At 40.0% G+C, this 21,521-nt stretch overlaps 1 protein-coding gene across 3 annotated transcripts; it reads right to left on the reverse strand.

Moving 5' to 3' along the window:
- Positions 1–933: 933 nt before the first annotated feature.
- LOC100836687 (flowering time control protein FCA) lies at positions 934–9,384 on the reverse strand. Of its 3 annotated transcripts, none has more exons than XM_014902443.2 (18): positions 8,902–9,384; positions 8,118–8,188; positions 7,530–7,608; positions 5,224–5,306; positions 5,092–5,143; positions 4,735–4,802; positions 4,487–4,553; positions 4,325–4,404; positions 4,188–4,252; positions 3,998–4,060; positions 3,508–3,667; positions 3,351–3,410; positions 2,718–3,260; positions 2,334–2,513; positions 2,045–2,251; positions 1,775–1,834; positions 1,643–1,689; positions 934–1,260 (listed from the first exon to the last, which is right to left on the reverse strand). In XM_014902443.2, exons 1-17 carry the CDS (start codon positions 9,254–9,256, stop codon positions 1,651–1,653), a joined length of 2,232 nt encoding a protein of 743 aa, XP_014757929.1. In that variant the 5' UTR covers positions 9,257–9,384; the 3' UTR covers positions 934–1,260; positions 1,643–1,650. The 3 variants fall into 3 exon arrangements, 2 of the variants coding, with proteins under 2 accessions (XP_014757929.1, XP_003577055.1); XM_003577007.4 differs by having other exon boundaries at positions 3,351–3,428; positions 8,902–9,382; XR_002966569.1 differs by lacking the exon at positions 934–1,260 and adding an exon at positions 1,358–1,439 and having other exon boundaries at positions 1,546–1,689; positions 3,351–3,428.
- Positions 9,385–21,521: the final 12,137 nt, after the last annotated feature.

Raw genomic sequence — 21,521 nt, forward strand, 5'->3', positions numbered from 1 at the left:
CGACATCCAAACGGTGGAATTGAGCCATCGAATATCGATTCTCAATTCCGTGGCTCGATACGTACGACCAAACGGGGCGTTAGATATACTGCCCCTCGGAGATAAATACATCCGTGTTCCTAATTTTGTTGTCGTGGTGTCAGTTTAGTACTAAAACTATAAAACTGAACACCTTAGTCCTAATTTTATGATAAGTGATGCACATGAGGTCCTAAGCTCGCTCACGTTGACCGCGTACACATCAGCTCAGAGGCGTTTGGCAGGAGTTTTGTCGATGCGACGGTTGGGATTTTTTGCAGAAAACCTCCTATAAAAATGTGGTCACCTTCTTCTGTCTGTTTCCTCGTCCTCTCTCGTCACTGCCGCTGCCGTGACAACGAGGTCGATGGCCAGCTCCTCCGTGTCAGCGAAAGGGAAGGAGGACTCAGCCCCTCTAGCATCAGATTCAAGGCTTTCCTCCGATGCTGCCCTTGCTCGGTGAAATGCATGTGACCGTGATTCTTTTTTTCTGAAAAAAAACCCAACCACCGCGTCAGCAAAATTTCTGCCAAACGCCCCTGAGCCAACGTGTACGCGGTCAACATACCTACCAGATGAGTCCGAGCGAGCTTAGGACCTCGCTTGCACCACTTATCATAAAATTAGTACTAAAGTGTTCAGTTTTAGGACTAAACTGACAATAAAAGTAAGACCGCGGTTGTATTTACCTCTTACCCCTTCCAAAGAGGCTAAACCTACACAGAACCTGGATGAACGGACGACGGTGGGAGTAAATGAACTTTTTCGAAGTAGGAGAATGAGTCCATCCTTTTTCGTTTAGTGTTACGCACGGTGCAAGTCGAGCGGGCGTGACATTGCTTGAGCATTGGTGAAAAAAGAAGGCAACCTAGTAAAAATGGATGAGAGTAAGGGTGGAAAAGGCAAAACAAAAAGAGGGAGCAAGAGGGGGCCGTTACAATGAAAAGGCAAAACAAAGAGCTGCAACGGTGCTGGGGATACATCTCGCACAAACGAACAACGTCTAATCAACAATTTTACATCGATACAAAGCCTAGACTGCAAATACTTTACACATAGGATCTACGACCTAGGCATTAATCTAAGCTAAATCCACAGTTACAATGACCGGAACGGACTCGAGCCGAACAACGCAAGCACAAAGGCAAAAACTGTCTCACGAGCAGATTTGGCTGGAGCTCATTCCGGAGTCTTGATGGCGTACCGTCTTGATGACATTTCAATATTTCGTCATTCCATCACCTAAAATGGTAGAACATAAGTGGAACATGTAAACGTCTGACGGTAAAGGTGTGAATAACGCAATCCCATTGCTACTCATAACACACATTCAGAAAGCAGCGTGAAAGAGCTCAAGTTCTCTATGTTCAAACTGTTTTGCTTACATAGCATCAGGATTCATTGTAAATCACCAATTAAACCTGTTGACCACCGATTACATTTCAAGTGGCAGAACAACAAATCAGGTCTTCTAGTGGTTACGTTTCAGATCCAATAGTTAGTAAAGAAAGCAACTAACTAGCTTACCCTTCTATTTTGGAGGGTACATGCATGCTTTTGATGTTTCAAAACACGGGTACAGGTGAAAAACATCAGGTAACGAAACATAGGTAATCTTGCTAACCTGCAGTCTCAATTTTTCCAAGAACGCTCCTGAGCAGCTTGAATTCCCTGCATGAAGCCACGAAATTAAGTGATGCCGGGTGAAATTCTTAATCTGTGCTCAAGATATTTGAGATCTGATGCAATAGATTACCTGCTGAATCCTACTGGGATCAATAGAGCCAGTGGCCTGTAACTGAGTATAGTTTAATTCCTGTAATTTAAAAATTCAGATCTCACAAAATTTACAGATTCAACGGTTGAAACAATTAGAAAGACCGAATTGCAACATTGCCATCTTCAGAATATACTTCTCTCCATTGTTATCATAAAGTTCTCTACGATCATAAATGCAATTCACCAGAGAAGTTCACATTATTATCTCTATAAATTGAAATTACGGCTGAAGAAACTGAATGGTAACCTGCTGTTTCATCTGCATTTGTGTTTGTCCTTGTAGCGGCTGAGGATGTTGTTGGATAGATTGCATAGTTGGAATTGTTTGAGCCTGCGGGGGTGACTGAAGTTGCTGCGCAGCAAGCTTTTGTTGGTGCTGCTGAAGCAAAATAAGTTTTTGATGTTGCTGCTGCTGCTGCTGCTCGTACAGTAGATACTCTTCAGGCTTCTCCCACTACAACACAATAGTTCAATAAAATGAAACCCCAAAGATTTCAAACAGGATGATATGTGACAATATAGTATTGATTCTTCACCTTACTCTCTCGAGTCATGCTATTGTAGTAATATTTAAAACCTTCAGGAGAGGTATGTTCAGTCCAATTGCAGGTTAAAGAAACTGCAGATGAATTGACCTGCTGTGGAATTGCATTAATGTTTGTCGGAACAACAGCAGCCAGAGCCCCAGGGGTACTGGATTGAACCATAGGCTGTCCCTGCAAATGGTAATTGAGCCCGTGAAAAAGTACACACAAACATTGAATCAGTGTCAAATGTAAACACATCACAACATACAACAAAGGACAAACTGAGAACATAATTATGAGAAGGAAGCAAACGAAAGAGGCCATGCATAGCGAATCTGAATTTGATATTAAAAGAAAGTGTCTTCTCATTGCATAGCTGGATCAGAAATTTACCTGTTGTTTAGGAACCTGCGTATGTGGTTGCTGATTAAGGTTAGGTTGCTGCTGGTGCTGCTGCATTAGCTGCAGCTGTTGCTGAAGCTGGAAAATTGCCTGCTGTGAAGATTGATAACTGGACTGCAAAGCTGCCTGCTGTTGGAGTAGCAACTGTGGTGCTTGCGAAGGCATCTGCTGCATTGCCTGTTGAAGCATCTGTGGTGCAACATTAGAGGTGAGTTGCTGTTGGCCAGGAACAGCTTGCATGAGATTAGACTGAACAGCTGAAGGCGCCTGTAGAGCGCCTGCAGAAGTATTTTGCTGCGTCAATGGCTGTGATACAGGAAGCTGGCCAGGTAGTGGCATAGCTGGTATATGCTGGCTAAGAGAACTAGGTCCCAAGGATTGTGGGACATGATGCTGCCCGATTTGTTGAAGCTGTCCTTGCTGGGCATTCTGCAATTGTACAGGAAAATTGTGCAGTGGCCCAGGTGCCTTTTGCAAGGGCAGGATCTGCTGCCCCCCTAGGTGATGCCCTTGTGAGATGGAAGGGTTCATGCCCTAGAAAGTAAAAGCATCATGACTAAGTGCATGAAACAATTAAATCAAAGGCAATTCATGAACATCAGAAATCCTAATACGGCCGTGTACCATATGAGATGAAGTCGGCAGAGCAGTCTGAGTTGATAAAGAACCATTCCCATGGAACATCTGAGGTCGAAAAGCAGCCTATGATGTTGCAGAATCAAAGTAAGTAAATGGGCTGAGAAAAAGTAACACTGCAGTAAAGGCTTGGCTTGAACCATACATTATCTGCTGATGCAACACTGCCGCCCATCAGGCCCATATGATTGTCAGATCCAAAGTTATTATTAAACTGATGAGGTGCCATTGAGTTCGGGCTTGATGGGTGCCAAGAGTCTGGTGGCATATGTCGACCTCTTGGCTCATCAAGATTGGCTGTCGGCCTAAGTATAAGAAAAATAGCAATTAGTGGACTCGTTTAAGTAGGATGATGCTCAGTTTAATAGACTGACTACGGAGTCAACCAAAAAAAGAAAAACATGAATTGTTCTATAGCATAAAGACTGTGTTCTCTATACCATTACTGCATATCCATACTCATGCTGTTGACAATTGCGCTTCATTTAAAACCATCAATCCTTACGAATCTCCAATAAAAATTATAGCTCAGCACGTGCAGAGCCAGGAGCAAACCATATGCAGTTTTTTCGCTTAAAGTCTATCATTAACTGTCCTGTTGTAAAAACTTGAACAGTTCTAAGAGGTAACCAAACCTGATAACAAGTGCTGCATCGGATCGAGGACTGACACCAGGACCTCCAAATGCAGGGCCACCCCTAACCAAAATAAGATAAATCAAACTGCAGTAATGGTGATGACAGTAATTGTCTAATGTAAAATAAACCTAAGTTAGTGCGGAGTTAGAAAATAAGCAAATGAAAATACAATCAAGTTCTTAAACACCTTGATTCTCCAGGTCTAGGCCTCTTAGGATCAGCGAATCGAACTATTAGTGGTTGCTCACACCCCTATCAACACAATGGATACAGTAAGTATTCAGAAAGCAAAAGGCAGAACTAGTCAGTTGAAGCAAAAATTACCCTCATTACATAGGTCCCGCTAAGAGAATTCATGGCTGCCAGTGCAGGTTCTTTTGAAGAGAATTTGACAAACCCACAACCTGCATATTTTTACATGTATTACAACAAGTTTCAATAAAAGAGTAGATTGAAGAAACATAGAAAAAATGAACATAAACAAACCTCGGCTCTGCCTCATTCCATCTTTCATAATGTAAACATCTTCCACATGACCAAATGGAGAAAAAATCTACAAAAATATATATTAAACACAGATATAATTTAATATACATGGTTCTGAACTAGAGTGATTTTATCATCACTTCATAAAAAACATACATTGGTTACAGATAGATGAGAAATTTCTCCGCCCACAATATTCTTGCAATCAAGAGAACTTATATTGAGTGCAAGATCCAACAGTCCCTTACCTCTTCAATCTCCTTTGCAGTTGCCTGCTTATTCAGTGATGCAACAAACAGTTTGTGTTCAATAGATCCTAGCAAATTAATAGAGAAAAAAAATGATAAATCAATCAATAAGAACATAAAAAAAGATATGAAGAAAATGGATTTCATTTACAAGTCAACATAATTGTGTTCTCTCAATAGTTTTATCTAGACAAAGTGGGAACAAAAACAATTAAAGATTCTTAGAAGTGCGAGTACTATCTGTTAGAATAGGAAACATGTGCAGATGTTGAACAAATGAAAAAAAAAAGGAACATGAGAAGTCATCTTCACATAACTAGCCTATCAGCATATAACAAAGGTACTTAGAAATATTACCATGCCGCTCCTTTTCGCCATCAGCATATCTAACCTGAACAGGGCCCATCGCCTGATGGAACAGATGCACAGTTACTAGTTTGCAGACAAAAGATTGACACTAAACAAATGACCAACAAAAAGAATAGTTACCCCAGGTATAGTGCACTGGTTGTGCAAAGCTCTGATAGCTCTCTCGGCCTCTTCAGAAGTAGCATATTTAACAAAACAACAGCCTGCAAATGCAAACATATGGGTTCCATCACAACACAAGCAATTTTCTGTGTATTTCAATTTCAATTTGATACAACACAGATTCAATGAAAACCCAGTGGAGCAAGCAGGACAGCAGAGGCAAGTTCATTTGAAACAGGTAAAAAAAGTTGAACCCCAGATTGATCAAGAAAGATAACTTTCACCATTTCCAATATCCAGTCAATCAACTAGACAATCATAGAAGCTTTCAATAGAGAAAAATAATAATACAATGACATGCAAGGCATCAAATATATCAATATGCCTGCAGTCCGCAACAAGCAGAATTTCTGATGGCAAGTTCCACTGGAATTTCATGAGACAAACTGGATCACATTGCGAGGAACATTACTGTTGCATGCCATCAACAGAATACAAGAACAAAATGTCGAACACATTACTCGCAATATAATAGTAATAAATGTATGTGTACTTCACAAAAAGCACCATAACAACCATCACTCATGATTTTTTATAACTACGCTGCAGTCCACCCTAAAAGTAGAACTTGGTGCACCAGAATTTGGCTAGTCACAGAGACAGTAGCAGCGATAACGAAGCTCAAGTGCCCATGTGATAAGGACATTCACCAAACTAGAGAAAGGTCTAGAGTCCATTAGCATTCACAATCTATCACCACAGGAGTAAGATCCAGTCACCGCATGCTACATGTTCAGTGCTAAAACACAAGTCCACCAAAGCAATGCCACAATACATTTAGCAATCATGAGTAGGAATTATGCCCTCATAACTTCCATGTGAGACACTCAAGATGGCAACCAAATCATACATCACAATCAAAATACATCAACACTATCATATAGATCAGGATATATCTTTTTGCTCAGCCTTAAACTCAAATAGCTGGGCATATGCTTCACCAATCATTTCCAAGAAAAAAAAAACACCACCACCTCAGGTCTAGAACAAGGACTTTCACATAGGCCATAGCCTTGTCATATGCAATGGCTGATTAAGAACATACTAACCCCTTCATACAGCAGTTACATGCAGTGTGAATCTGCGAGTCAAAACAGCTTGGAGGGCAAGTGTGCAAGTCTCAACATGAATAACATACATAAATTATGCTGGTCAGAATTTCCATGTGCGTAAAACAATCACTGTAAAAAATTGCCAAGATTTTTGTGTGCCACAAAATAAGGTTGAAAGAAGAAGACATTAATATCAAAGAAAATGCCACACTTCGGAAAATAATAACAACAGTGCCATCAACTCAGAATTACAAGACCAAAATCATGCCATTCAACCCTAAGAGAACAAGTTGATCATGAAACAGCATTAGTACATATATGATATGTTTCATATTTCAAACTGGTTAAAAGTGCCACCGTGATATTCATTGAGCCCAGCAATGCCATTCTGTCTCAGAACATACAATCCCCGCTAAGCGGATCGAGAATTCTCGGCTGTCACATACAAATATCCAAACACATCACTTCTTCACAGCGTAGCACAATCAAACAAGCAGAACTCATAAGATATATTGTCTTCAGAGCAAACAAGCAGTCTGCGCCACTCATCACATGAGTATTATTGTCCATCAAACCACAGTTCCAGACTGGCGATGCACATAACATGCGATCACAATACCGCAACACAAATGATAACACCACATCAATTAATATCAGTCGGGACAACACTACAAAGCATCATCCAACCATGCAACCACTTGTGTATTAAGAGATTCAACCACTTGCATCGCGGGATTCCATACAGTGCAACTCATGATAACATGAACATTAAAGAAACAATTGAAACCATGAGCGGGCAATAATGAAAAGTTGGTCTTAATTCATCAGACGATTCTCTGGTCTTTTGCATCACATTCAAAAATATAGATTAACAGTAAAATGGCACCATTAGTTTATTACTGGTTGAACTACATTGAACATGCACAAGATTCCTATGACCTAATGATGTTGTTGGTCCAAATCTGCTGCCTTGTCTAGCAGTAGGACGAGTCAAGTTAGGTTGCAGTAAGCAGCCAACAATTAGTTGCTTCCACTCTTGTCTTCTACTAACCCAGAGGAGATAAATAGAATGAAAGCGCAGGCAACAAAAATCAACAACCGCCAAATCTAATTGAAAGAAGATGCAATCTTGTTGCTGGCAATACTCTCAGAACCTGAAAAGAAAGAGAGGGGTATATTGATAAAATAAGATAAAAAATACTTTTGGCTCACCTTGTTGTTCACCAGTTTTCCTGTCTCTGATCAAAGCAACTTCAAGAACATCCCCATGGTCCGCGAATAAAGGACGAACCTAAAGACAGGAGAAAGGTCTTTAACCAATAAAATAATATACAACAGAAAAGCTAATCCTCAGGAAAATAAATAAATGGTTGGACTAGTTTAATACTTTGTGATCAAACATTAAGGCTAAAATACAATGCTCCCAGTCAGGAAGAGATCAGAAAAAATGGGTTGAGAAATAGGCCATAACTGGATAAAGGCAGCTTTAGCTATTTATTTATTTTGCAAGTTTTCTCTTAAAAATGTAGAAAGGTTGTTACTTGATTTTATTCACAAAAGAAACGGTTAGCCCTTATATGTCCTAAGATAATCAATAGGACTTCTATCTATAAACCTTGACAAGACATCATGAATAGCAATAAGCTACAATAAACAACCTCAAGTAAATGTACCACCAAGAAACTTCTGAGCTCCGTGATTATGAACTATATCAACAACGTGACAAATAGAATAGAGGCACCAACAAGTCTACAGTTAAGAGAGGGCAGATAGTACATCAAGTGCAAAAGCGATACTCACATCATCTTCATTTGCTGTTCTTGGAACTGATCCAACAAAAAGTTTAACATAACCACTTTTGTTATCATGATCTGCAGGAAATTATCAACAGAAATATCAATTAATTCAGTGATGAAAGGGTGAGATAAAACAGTACAACAAGAAGTTAGCTGTAGACATAAATTCTACCGTAGTGGGTTACCGGTACCAATGTAACTGGATGGGTTTGAATTGCAAACTGAATTAGATATACAGGGGGGAGGGGGCAAAGCATTTAGATCGGGCTGTATTTGAAAGCAAACATCTGGAGTAAATAAATCTGACTGAGCTGCAACTGTAAGGTTATTACAAGAGGGTACCGAGGCTTCAGAACAAGATAATTTTGTAGGCCAGAGCATTATATGATTTAACCACAAAAGGAAGAACCAAACTGCGTGCGTCATTGAAGTTAGACCTTGTACATCTAAAACCAACCAAAATTCAACCGAAAAAGCTGGGTGGTTTTTTGCCATCTTGGTATAAATTCTACTGCAGCACCATAGTATTCAGCTACAAACGTGGACGACCAAATTTGTCACACCTCAACATTGAATACTCAGTTATGCAAAGTTCACATCAGCTGACTGAACTTGAGACAAAATGTTCCAGACACAAGCAAGATCAATGTCATCACCTATTACTTAGAATGCCAAAAGGCCAAAACCTTTCGAACTCGTAAACAAGCTTCAGTTTCAAATCTAGAGAGAGCACAGCACAGGAAAACCTTAAAAAACAAAGCGCCCAACCCAAAAAGAGTAGACCAAACCTGAGTGGTCTCCACGGCCTCCGCCACCGCCTCCCCCTCCGTAGCGGTTTCTCGGGCCCCCAGCCGTATCACCGAAGTCGCCGCCACCGCCGCCGCCTCTGTACCCTCCACTTCCACCAGTGCCAACAGAGTACTCGGACGGGCCACGGTACGGATGGAACCTCCCGCCTCCGCCGCCATCGCCGGCCCCGCCGCGGGAGGAAGAGCGGTGGGGTGGGCTACCCCCGCCGCCGCCGCCGCCGCCGCCGCCGCCAGACCAGCGCGAGGGTCCACGCGCGAATCTGCCGTCCCCGCCGCTACGAGCGCCGCCCGCGGGGCCGGGGAGGTCGCCGGTGCGGTCGCTGCCACGGTGCATGTGGTGGGAAGAAGGTGGCTAGGGTTTTGACGCGGCTCGCGAGCACGAGGGGTAGAGGGAGAGGTCGAGGACAGGAAGGAGGCAAAGGCGAAGAGGCCGTGTGGAATTTCTTCTACTCCGCCTCGTCAAGAGCCAAGCAAGCCTGTGGCCATGAGGAGATGGTCAGATCAGATCCGACGGGTCAGCGAGCCTTCTGCCACGGCGTACCTTTGTTCTTTTCACAGCAAAAAAGTTGCGGGCGGCGTTGGCTGGAAAATTACTCGAAGCCGTCTTTTCAGCTATTTATTTCCATTTAATTAAAAAATAAAATGTTAGTGTTCATATACAAACCCAAGTCATTTATTTTCGGATGGAGGGAGAACTATAAATTTTGAAACGGACGTCAAAATTACGATCCGTCTGCTTGAATTTTTCATGACGAGTTCGTAAAAAAAAGATCTCATACGCTCAATTGGTTATCTTTTAGTCAGTAGTTCAGACGAGATCTTCAAATGAATAGATTTCAGACTCTCCGTTTTGATCAATGTTTTTTAAACAATTTTTATATTAAGGAAAGCAATGCTACGGTGGAATGAAAGTTTCATATAGAGGAGACATAGTTGTTTGTAGTACACACAGAATTTGCTACCAGAGAAGTCAAAGTTGTATTTTGATGAAGTAGGACGAAAGTTCTCAACACACTAGTCAAAACCGTTTGCACAGTGTGGTCAAAATTGTCAGCATAAGATACAAAATTGTCGCAATGATGAGTGTGGCGATGGAATCTATGAAACAAAAGAGATGACCTATCAAGATTGGCTCCATGCTGATCCTGTTTGGCGTGGTTGAGCGAGGGTTTCTGGCTGCGGCTAGGTTAGAGGTCGTGGTAGAGAAGATGGCCAAAGGCATGGGGCATCAAATGTGCATGACACCAGCAAAGATAGAGGATGTCGAGGAACATGTGTGTCGACGACTCGTACTCGAACAACAATTAAGATATGGGGTACCAATGCTTGATGGTAGAAGGCGTAAAGTAGAGCATGTACGGCAACCTTATGAGAGACGGTCGTCATATGCTTGACAAACTTGACATGGTGAGGGTTTTTTAATAGGTGTTGTTGCCTCGTTGGAGCATGACTAGGTGCTTTTGCGGCTTATAAGCCAAAAATCGAAAGCCGCATTTAATCATAACCAAATAGGGTCTTAATCCTATGCTAGGTCGTTGGCCGTGTGTTCGGACCGAACAGGTCTTTCCGAATCACTTGGGGAGAAATCCTTCGAGGACATCTCGAGTTCAGACCTAACAGGTCTTTCAGAGCTTAACATATCCGAGAAGGATTTAGAATATGACTACAATGACTACTGAAATATAGTTCTTATTTATACATTACCAGTTATGTTACATATTGTTTTTATCATTTTGGTTTTTCAATTATGGGCGCCCTTTAGTAATGATTAATTTACTTGATACAGAGTGTTTCATCCCATTTTATTTTGCATGTATGGCTTTGCTAATTATTTAGTTCTCATTTTTATACAGCTAATAATGACTAATGAGCATGCATTTTTTCACCTTGCAAACAGGAATACTAGGCGCTGGAGTCACAGACCTGTCTCAAGATCTATGCCAAATAGATCTTCTGCTGCCTCTATTGGAAATTATGGACAATCTCACTCAATTGAGAAGAACAGAACGTGCAGGACCCCAAGGAGTAAGACTACGGAGGGTAGTAGACTTGCGGAGGCTGATCGCCCTCTCATGACACTACAACATTTTTGGTGACATTCGCCCATTGTCATAGAAAGTGGTAAAAATGTCATAGAGTGTGGTCCATGACGTTATCTATGACAGGAAAAAAAACGTCATGGACCTCACGTCATAGATCTCTCCATGACGTTTTTCCCCGTGTAATGTCATAAAGTTCTATGACAAACTGTCCCAATTCGTCATGAGTTATGAGCCCTTACATAGTGAGGAACTGTCACAATTCGTCATAGTTGAGTGTATGTATGCTTACGTGGCAGCCACGTGGGCTTGCTTGCATGCATGACACGTGGTGGGTTGACGTGGCGGACACATGTATATTTTGCTGGCATGGCGTCCATGTGGAACAAATTGATGATGTGGATTTTCATATGACGTGGCAAAAACATGGGCCTCGTCCAAAGGCCCGGTTATTTTTTTGGCCAATTTATTTCTTCAGCTTGAGCTTGTTTTTTTTTCCTTGAGGCCTGTTTTCTTTTTAATCACCAGGCTCTTTACAGGTTGTTTCTTTTTTTTTCCAGCTGTATGGAGGCCTTTTTTGTTGTTTTAAAATACAACACCGCCCATGTGCTCTTGGGCCAAATGTTTTAAAATACCACACGGAAAGAGAAATTACAATGCATAGAAGTATCAGCCAACATCAAACCATATCACGAGCCATTCAGGCCATAGGACCATAAGCATCAAAGTGATCATATCACATAACATTCAGCCCACAAGCCATAAGCACCAAAGTGCCCTCAATATGCAAACTACCCTTATAAGCACAACATCTAATAATTTTGTAACCTTCTCATCACATGACCAGAACAGAACTGAAAGGAACTCTCAACAAACACACACGCACACAAGAGGTTTTTACTAGGCTTGTAACCTTCTCATCACTTGCCGAAGTAGGGCTTCATCTGCTTCAAGTTTCTTCTTCATTGCTTGAATCTCTTCCTCATTCTTTACTCTTGCTGCATCTGCTTCTTCCTTTGCTTTCCTAGTTTCTTCTTGTGCCACCTTAGCTTCTTCATGTGCTTTTTTCAACTCTTCAATGGTACTACGCAACTCAGCATTCCCATCTCTTTCAGCTTCTAGCTTCTCCAGAAGGCTACTCTTGGATGTTCTACTCGAAGGGATTGGCGGAAAACCAATACGCTCCAAGAATCTGTTATTCTTAGTACTCTCATTCAGCACTTCGGAAACGACCTCAGCAACAGATTTTGGTTCTCTCGTTATGATATTTTCCATAGAATCCTTGAAATTATCACCAAAGCAGATTTATCATAACCAAAGTAAAAATGAGGCAACAAGATGCTGCAGGAATATGATTTTTCATTCAACAACACAAACAAGATTAATCATTCACATGGCATAATTTGAAAATAAAGAAGAGGAGGGGGGAGGGGCGTTTAAGGCTGTAGTAACTAACTCCTACGTAGAAACAACGGGAAATAAATGTGGCGACTACCTACAGGAAGTTACTTGTTGTAGCCTACAAGGTTCATATTAGTTACACAAACAACATTTATAAGTTTCTACAAGTTTGGTGACACAAATGACCTCATCAAAATTACACAAAAAATACTGTTGGAAAGATATCAACAACATCTACAACTTTCATATTAGTAACATCTTCAAATTTTGTACTGATAAGTACCAGTTTAAAAAATAACAAGGATAACATTTAAAAAACAGCAGTAGAGTTTTTCTGCTCTAAATTTCAGACCAATCATCGGAATTAGACAAACAATATACTGTTGGAAAGTCAACGACAACATCTACAAGTTTCATATTAGTTACATCTTCAAATTATTTACAGATAAGTACCAGTTTGAAAAACAACAGGGATAGCACTTGGAACCGGCAGCAGCAGGGTTTTTATGCTCTAGATTTCAGACCAATCATCGGATTTACACAAACAATATATCATTTGAAAGATATCGACATCATCTACAAGTTTCATATTAGTTCCATCTTCAAATTCTGTACTGATTAGTACCAGTTTCGAAAACAGCAGGGAAAGCACTTGAAAACAGCATAGAAAACACTTGAAAACAGCAGATATGTTCCGGTGAAACAACAACATACATAGCAGAACGTAATTGCATGGCAGCTTGATATGACAACAGTTTCAGCAAAGTGTTCTTTAGATTACAACAGTTTCAGTAAACTATTTGTCAAGCACAATCAGATAACCATCACATTGAAATAAAACCCAAAGTTATCATATATTGTAGATTGGGCTCTTCAGACAATGGCAAAGGCAAAAAAAGGAGGACTTACAATTGCAGCTTGCGCATTCTCACTAAATTCTCTTTTTGTACTAAAGTGGGTCTCCTTGAACAAGTCAACTGCATCTGGACGTTTATCTTTGTACTTCTTGCTCAGAAACTGTTTTTGCAAAAAATATTGATTACGGCCTAATTATGAACAAAGCTATTAGTGATTTGTTGTGAATTGACATACCACTTCTTGTACTTGCACCTCATAACTGCGTGAACCAGTGGCTTACTGGTACTTGACCATTGATCGGCTCACCTTGTTCTTTGCACAAGTATCCTTCGCAAAAATAAATAGTGATGTAAAAGATACATCAGAACATCATATTTTCATTATGATAAGGAGCCTCGCCCCAAATACTAAAAGTATAACTTGACCACTACATCCACTTAACTTTCTGCTTCAAAATAACCAGAGAATAACTCAATGAACATAATACTAGAAGAAGGTGACGATGGAAGATCAGAAAGTTAGTTTTCTGAACATCCACTTAGTTTTCTTAGAGTCCAGTACTTATACAAATGAGGTCTATTTGTATAAAAATGGGAGGTGTCCAGTGCTTCAGTTTGATATAGTTTCATATGAATTTATTTCTCTATCTGGAGTGTAAAATCACAATGGCATTAGCACATGCCATCACAATGGCTCTGTTTCAAACTGGAGTAGGTGAATGATGAAGATACTGAATTCAAAAATAGTGACGGGGAGAGGGGGTGGAGTAGGGGCACAATCAACATAGCCTAGCCTAAACAGGAGCGAAGTGCATTTCTGAAATTACAGAAACTGAACTTCCATTTCTGAAGTTCAGTTTAACATATCAGAACATTTAGAATTTATGTTGCATATAAGTATTAGGTTCTAAGAATATATGTTGAGGTGCACCATATAAGGATTGTTATGATGCAAATACTGGAAGTACGTATACTCGTTACTCAACTAACTGAACACACAAGTATTTCGGTACTTTTACTCAAGTTTTGAGACAATATGTACATAGGCTCCTGTTTTCAACATGGAAAGATCTTACTGGATTCCTGCAGAACTGAATGTAAAATCGCAGCAATGAAGTGCGCCATATAAGTACTGGATTCTAAGAAATAAGTGCCATTTTATGAGTAAATAAATCTGCACTTCAGTGCTTTGTATAAAAATGTTTTGCCTTAACATACAAACAAACAATACTCCAGTTAGTGATAACCATCTATGTATGATGTAAGTCTGAAGACTTGTGTGTGCTGCTACTCTACTCATTGTTCAGTTACTCTGCTGCTCTATGTATGCTGCAAGTCCGAATACTTGTGTGTGTTGCTGCTCTATTCTCTGAAGTTTAATTCTAATCATTTTGAAACAGTCTTGTTGGTTTTGAAGATAATTTGCCTGGTGTTGAGCAGATACACTGCTGTAGAGGACTGGTTCTGAAAATTAATGATGTTCTGTACAATTGAAAATTTGCCTGTTGTTCTTGTATTTTTTTGAATTAAGGACCTCAACTGTTCTTGTGGGCGAGATGGTTTATAAAGGCCTACATCTTCCATTAATCTTAACAACACTACCAAATCCAATACTTGATCGAATACTTGCTAAACCCCTGATACAACCATTATTATCAACTTCATCAAATTATGTTCCCACTTTTCTTTATCTCCTTCCATGTGTGACAATCATTTTTCTATACCATTATGTTTCAGTCTACTGTTGAACTAATATCAGCAATCCATATGTGAGGTACTGCTACTTATCTGTACATACTGAAGCATTATAATGGACTAATTCTGATTATAATTGACTAACTGAAGTGAAGTACTGCTACTTATCTGTACATACTGTTCCTTTTATTATGTATTTTCTATACCATATGTGATGTACTGATGTGTCCTGTTTTCTACATAGGAAATCTCATAGTACCTTCATTCAGATCTGCTGTTGTTGGTTTCATGCTATTTGCCTCGGGTAGAAACTTTAAATCTACTGGTTTATATTACTGTTGTTCATTCAGATCTACTGATCTTGGTTTCGTGCTATTTGCCTCTAGTAGAAATTTTTGAACCTAAAAAAGAACAAATCAGTTTAGTCATCTAATTCCGGTCTTGAATTTGTTATGGCTTTTGGCAAGAAATGCACATATGTGGTAGATCTATTTCTGTATGAGCATGATCTCTTGGGTTTTATTTGTGGGAGTGCTAATCTACTTGTGCTTCAAACAACAATGATATGCTCTGTTAGGATTAGGACTGATTTATGAGAGTTCTGTGAAAACTGTTCTAGATAAGTAAAGTTAGTTGAAGAGAATTGTTCTGCGAGTTTTTTACCTTGTAGATTATCAGTCTGCATGTGTACATAAGCTAAAACATGGCCTGAAGCTAGTTTGTTACTGGGAAAACAATCATTCTACTATTTTTGTTGATTGGGTATGTTGATACTTGGAATGGATTGCTGAGAAATGGAGATGATTTAGAGTTAACTGGTAAGGAGATGAAACAGAACCAACCTGTTTTTCCAAGGAAGAACATCAGATAATGTCAATGTATATACAAGACATGCTTGATATCTTCAGTCATTTATATATGCCTTTATAAACGTGGCATATGAAAGTCTGCAAGACTTGAGAATTGAAAGAAAACTACTCCGTAGCTGATTTGTAGTTAATTTGTATAAACGTGGTAATGATATCAGTGTATAAAAGTGGCATATGGATCAATACATGTCTATGCTGCAGACCATCTTGCATATCGAAATAGAATTTTTTGTAGTTAATTTGTATATTGTTGTTTGTCAACTGATACATGTTTGCCAATATTTTCAGCTCTGACTAGGAAAGAAAATCTTTCAAGTGGTACTTCCTGAAGCCTATGGTGGTGAAAAGATCCTACATAGAAAACTAGCTTCATTCCTATTTTCATTTTGTCTGGAGCTCATTTCGATGGAGACGGTGCAGTAAGAGTTACTGCTACTACTACTTGTATGCAGTTTTGTACCCCGTTTAAAATATTTCTGAATTGTCTTTAGCACATGGCGTGTGGTAAGAATTTTGTAAGCTTGCTAGCATCGAGAGTTTCGGAAAGAAGTTTGTTTGATGGGATTATGTGCCTAAGACACTAACAGTAACCTTGTGTGTATAGCAGAAGGTTGCACCAATTCATCGTCGGCTCTAGTGAGCTGAAATTGGGTTGAACCCATAGTTCCCTACTGGTTTAAAACCGGAAGTTCAGGTTGGTTTGGGTTGAATTCCCGCGCAGCGTGGACTGGTTCAGGTCTAAAACAATAGCTTGGTTTTAGTTTGGGTATGAGTCAGTTCTTGGGCCATTCTCAGGCCTACTTGCAGCTGGCCGGAAGAACTTGGTCCGGTGTTAGCCGATGATTCTAAATCGGTTGATGTTTACTTGAAATCCCTTTCCCCTGAAAAAAAAAGGTTAGACCTACTTAACAATTTAAGTCTCAATATGGTAAAATTACATTAACTATTTGTTTAACACGTATCCTTCTCTGTAGCCCTGTGGTCGATATGCTCCCCTACATTCGATCTTCAGTCCCAGCGCGCCCTACTATTTTATTTTTCGCCCAGAAGCAGTGAAGCGGCCCATATCGGCCCAGCACGCCCAATCACGACAAATAGGAAAAAGAAAAAAAACTGCACTGCGTCACAGCCCAGAAGCGTGTTAGGCTCACCTTCACCAAGGCTGGCCCGGCCCGTTAGCCTAACAGGCCAACCGCCAGCAGCAGCCCAGGTGAGCCTTTTTTTATCCTTTTCCATCAAACAAGAGACAAAAATAGGAACGAATAGAAGTGGACGCAAAAGCTCAATGGATCAGATGGTGTGGACATGTTTGTGTATGTGTGTGTTGGTGGTCGGGAGTTCGACTTCGGCTTCCTGCTTATTTTTACTTAACTGTGCTATTTCCTGGTATAAATGAGTAAAGAAAAGGAAAATAGTTAAACCGGCCCGGTAGCCAGCGATAGCCACAAGCCATATTGGCCCAGCGCTGCAAATGGGAAAACAGAAAAGAAAAAAAGTGCACTAGGAAACATTCAGCAAGCACTTTTTTTTGTCTAACTAGAATGTCACAAAGAACATCATGGAGAGGTAAAGGTATAATTTTAGTCATCCATGACGTTTTTGCTCATGACGATATTTCGTTTCTGTCACAGGGTCATATGGCAATTAGGTTTTGGACCAACCCATGACGTTTCGAAAAAAATCGTCATAGATCTATGACGAAATTCTTGTGCGTCATAAAGAAAACGTCACGGACCACCAGATTTCTTGTAGCGTGATCTCATCGAACCTGTTGGCTCTTTACTTCTTGTTGATGCTAACTCGAACGCTAACAGTTTGTTGTCTGTGTTCATAACAGTCGATGGGAAAAGTACCCGTACAATGCCTGTGAACCATCGACGGTGCAAGGTGCATTAGTACGCGAGTTTTATCCAGAGCCGATTGGTCCACCTGTGATAAGGGGAGGCCTGATCTTCTCGTTGAGCCGATTGATCCACCTGCGAGACGCTCACGAATCTCTGGATGTTCCCTCATTGCCAATGCAACAATTCTCAACCCTAGTTGATATTCGTAACTCCACACGCTTGTGCACGTAGCCGCCGACCACGAAGCGGTTCTGCAATCTACCAATTCCCAATGAAACCATAGATAACACTTGAATCTTTAGTAGCAAAAACACCAGATTGAAACAAAGTGATGAAGGTAAAATTCCTGATCGAATCAAAGAGGAATATAATTCCTGATTGAATCTTCAGTAGCAAAAACAGCAGTTCAACGAAAGGTTCTAAATAATCTAAACGTGGTCTAACCCTAATCTTGGCCGCCCCTCAACTTATATAGGGGGGTGGACGTCTAGCAACCTAGATGGACTCAGACTCGAACTTGGTTCAACCCAAACTTGATACAAACTGACCCATAACGTTGGTCAGCCCAAACTAGGGGCACGTAAGCCCAACTCTCCCTCAACGTGCATTGATACCTTAGACATGTTTGACGTGTCATGGGACTTGTCCTAGCATCAGCCATATCAACTTCTACTGCTCTTGGATTTCCTTCTCTTCATGTGGTGTACCGGCCTCCCTCTCCTCCCTTGCGTTTTTCTTGATATTGAAAATCAATGGCAATGGATCTTACTGCAACTCTCCTTCTCTACGTGTAATGCTTGAGTTATCTTCAAATCTGATCATACATAAATGCATAGACTTAGGCACATCAATTAAAACATCAGATTCAATTAAGAGTGAGTTCACATGTTGTTTAAATAGCTTTGCACGTGCTCTTGTTATTGACTCAAGTCTAACTTCATTGGACTGGTCTTGTGCAGCAACATCATCAATTGTAGTTGATGATAAAGGACTAGGGATGTCCTCATCAACCTGATAGTAAGAAACCTGTGTTGACTTGGGCTGACTACAAGTGGTTTCGTCACAAACAGCAGCTTCCAAGATCTTAACATAATTTTTGGTAATTTCATTAGCTAGCATGATTTCTACTGATTCTTTCATAGCAAGACGAAACGGCAAATGGTCAAACTTAAAGCCATATGAACACTGCTAGTTACAGCATACACACTTTCAGTATGGATGCTAGAACAACTGCCAGAGCAACTGTCCCAATACCTTACTGCATATGAATACTTTAATGTTTGTAGGAGCAACATCAAGCTAAATATTCTGATTTCCCAATTTTAGTAACAGGGCATAGAAACTTCACATCAGTATCCACACCTAGAACTAGAAGCATCTCAGTTTATACTAGCATACTCTAATGAGTGGGGACACACTGCAAAATAGAGAATATTCATCTGACAACAAAAATCTGGACTGTATGGTGTGCAGTCGGATAAAGATGCATTGACTTCCCAATTTTAGTAACATGGCATAGAAACTTCACATCAGTGTCCACACCTAGAACTAGAAGCATCTCAGTTTATACTAGCATACTCTAATGAGTGGGGACACACTGCAAAATAGAGAATATTCATCTGACAACAAAAATCTGGAATGTATGGTGTGCAGTAGGATAAAGATGCATTGAAATTGGACCTTTTGCTTCCCATGAAAGTAAATATAGCCGAGTAATGAGAGCAAAAAAAGCTAACCAAATTTGAACAAAGATTGAAAGTCTAACATGGACAGTTAACCGTGTCAGGCATTAAGAAATAATTAAGCAAGTAGAAAAGACTGCAGCCTAGTAGTAATGTATGATTTAAATCCATGTTTTATTTCAGATTTTCTAGAACAGTCTTTGGTTCTCAAATCGTACTCTTAATAATTGCCAGTGGCCAGTGGCGTTTCAAGTGCAATCCAGGGAAACAACGTGACGCGAATGAAGCCTTGGAGCAGAACTTTACTAAAAAAGTAAGGCAAATGATACACGAGGAGAAGAAGGCAGCCATCAGAAGATTATACAGGGCAGCAATGTTGCAGAGGAAGAAGATGAGGATGGTAACCGCTGGCCAACGGTTGACGCATTAATTTCTGCTAAGCCAGTTGCCGTTGGTACCCCCCAAGGTTGGCGTTTACTATGTGAACATTGGTGCACGCCAGAGTCCATAAAAAAAACTTTACGTGGGAAGAATAATAGACTAGCTCATGGCCACACAATTTACCATAGTGCTGGCGCAAGAAGAATAGTTGCTACCTGCCAATATCTGGTACATTTTTTCCGAAGCATCTTTCCGTATTTAAATACTACTAGAATAACATTTGATCATATTATAACTCCTATGTAGAAACGAATAACCGGTCAAGACCCGGGACTTGCTCATGCTTCGCATCACTCACATAGACTGAAGAAAGAGAATGATCGTGGACAGATATCTAGCACAAAAACTGCTAATCTTTGGGTAAGTCTTGAGCTAATTTATGCTGCATTCTCTTTGAGAATATGCAGCTATGAATCTTACACAGTTCATTTGCATTATGGTGTTTAAGTTCTGTTTGACTTGTTTTCGATGTACTTGGTAAGAGTATCCAAAATAGCACCAGTATGGTTTCATGCAACTCAATGTCATGGTTCATGAGTCATGAATATTGCAATATTTAGTTTGCATGAACCAATGTAAGTTCGTTGGGAGAAAATCATAGAGAATCCAGAAGTACTCTTTCTTTTGCGACTCACCATACTTATTTTTATCCACTAATTTAGTTATATGGTTAATTATGTCAATTCCATTCCTCATTACTGTTTTGCCAATTAAAGTTCATGTTACTTTACTCCTAACATAGCAATGTTCTCTGATATAACAAAAACATGGCTATGTTCAGTACAATCACTTACATAATATTTTTCTTTGGAAAGGAACGATTTGAGACTGTAATGGAAAATACTTAGGGGGAAAATTGGCAAGAGGAGCATCCAGAATTTGATGGATCCATCATTTATGAAACAACAGGAAAAAATGCCATGGTAAGCTTGGAATTGTCGCCAATGAGACATTTAACAAAATCGACAAATATATTATTAAGTCAAAGTATCAGCGTACCACGACCAGTAGAATGTGGTAGCAGTGAGCTTGAGCGGTGCCGTTTGGAGAATGAAAATCGCCATCTGCGGCAGGACAACAAGAAGATGCGATGCATGGAACATGTTCTACGGGTAAATTTTATTAGTTTTTGAAATCTGAGCTAGCATGGAACGATGAAATTGTGCTTATGTGTTCATGTTTATAGACTCTTGCGTCAGACCGAGGACTGGACTTTGATGGCTTAATGGAGGAAGCAAAACATGAATATGTAAGCTTATCATAGAATCAACCGTCGGCGACAAATTATTGATGAGTTCAAATGGAGAAATTTTAATTTTGGAGTAATTTCAGTGCTTCTGTTGTTGACTATTCCTTTTGTGCTTGATTTCCGTTCATTTCAGATTCAAAATATTTGTATAGAGATGACGACCATGACGACGACGACGATGATGACGATGATAATGATGATGATGATGGAACTGAACAGGTAAGAGTAGTTGAACATTGTTTCAGATATTTAGAATAATATAAAAGTCCCAGAAGGCAACTAAGTAATCCAGCAACTTCACAGAAGTGAGAAAAAAGTGCATTTCTTTTAGTAATTAATTAACCGAACGTGTGTCAGCGGTAAAAGGAAAGCCTTGTGTTCATTTGCAAAAGTTGGTGTACTATAACTTTAGCACTAGAGCTACTAAGACATGCATGTCCACTCCACTCCACATATACAGAGAAATAAAGAGAGATGCATGCAATGGCTTTAATTTGCTTTGCTAGATAACATGGCTAGTAA

The sequence above is a fragment of the Brachypodium distachyon genome, chromosome 4 (genome assembly GCF_000005505.3).
Source record: "Brachypodium distachyon strain Bd21 chromosome 4, Brachypodium_distachyon_v3.0, whole genome shotgun sequence".
NCBI lineage: Eukaryota > Viridiplantae > Streptophyta > Magnoliopsida > Poales > Poaceae > Brachypodium > Brachypodium distachyon.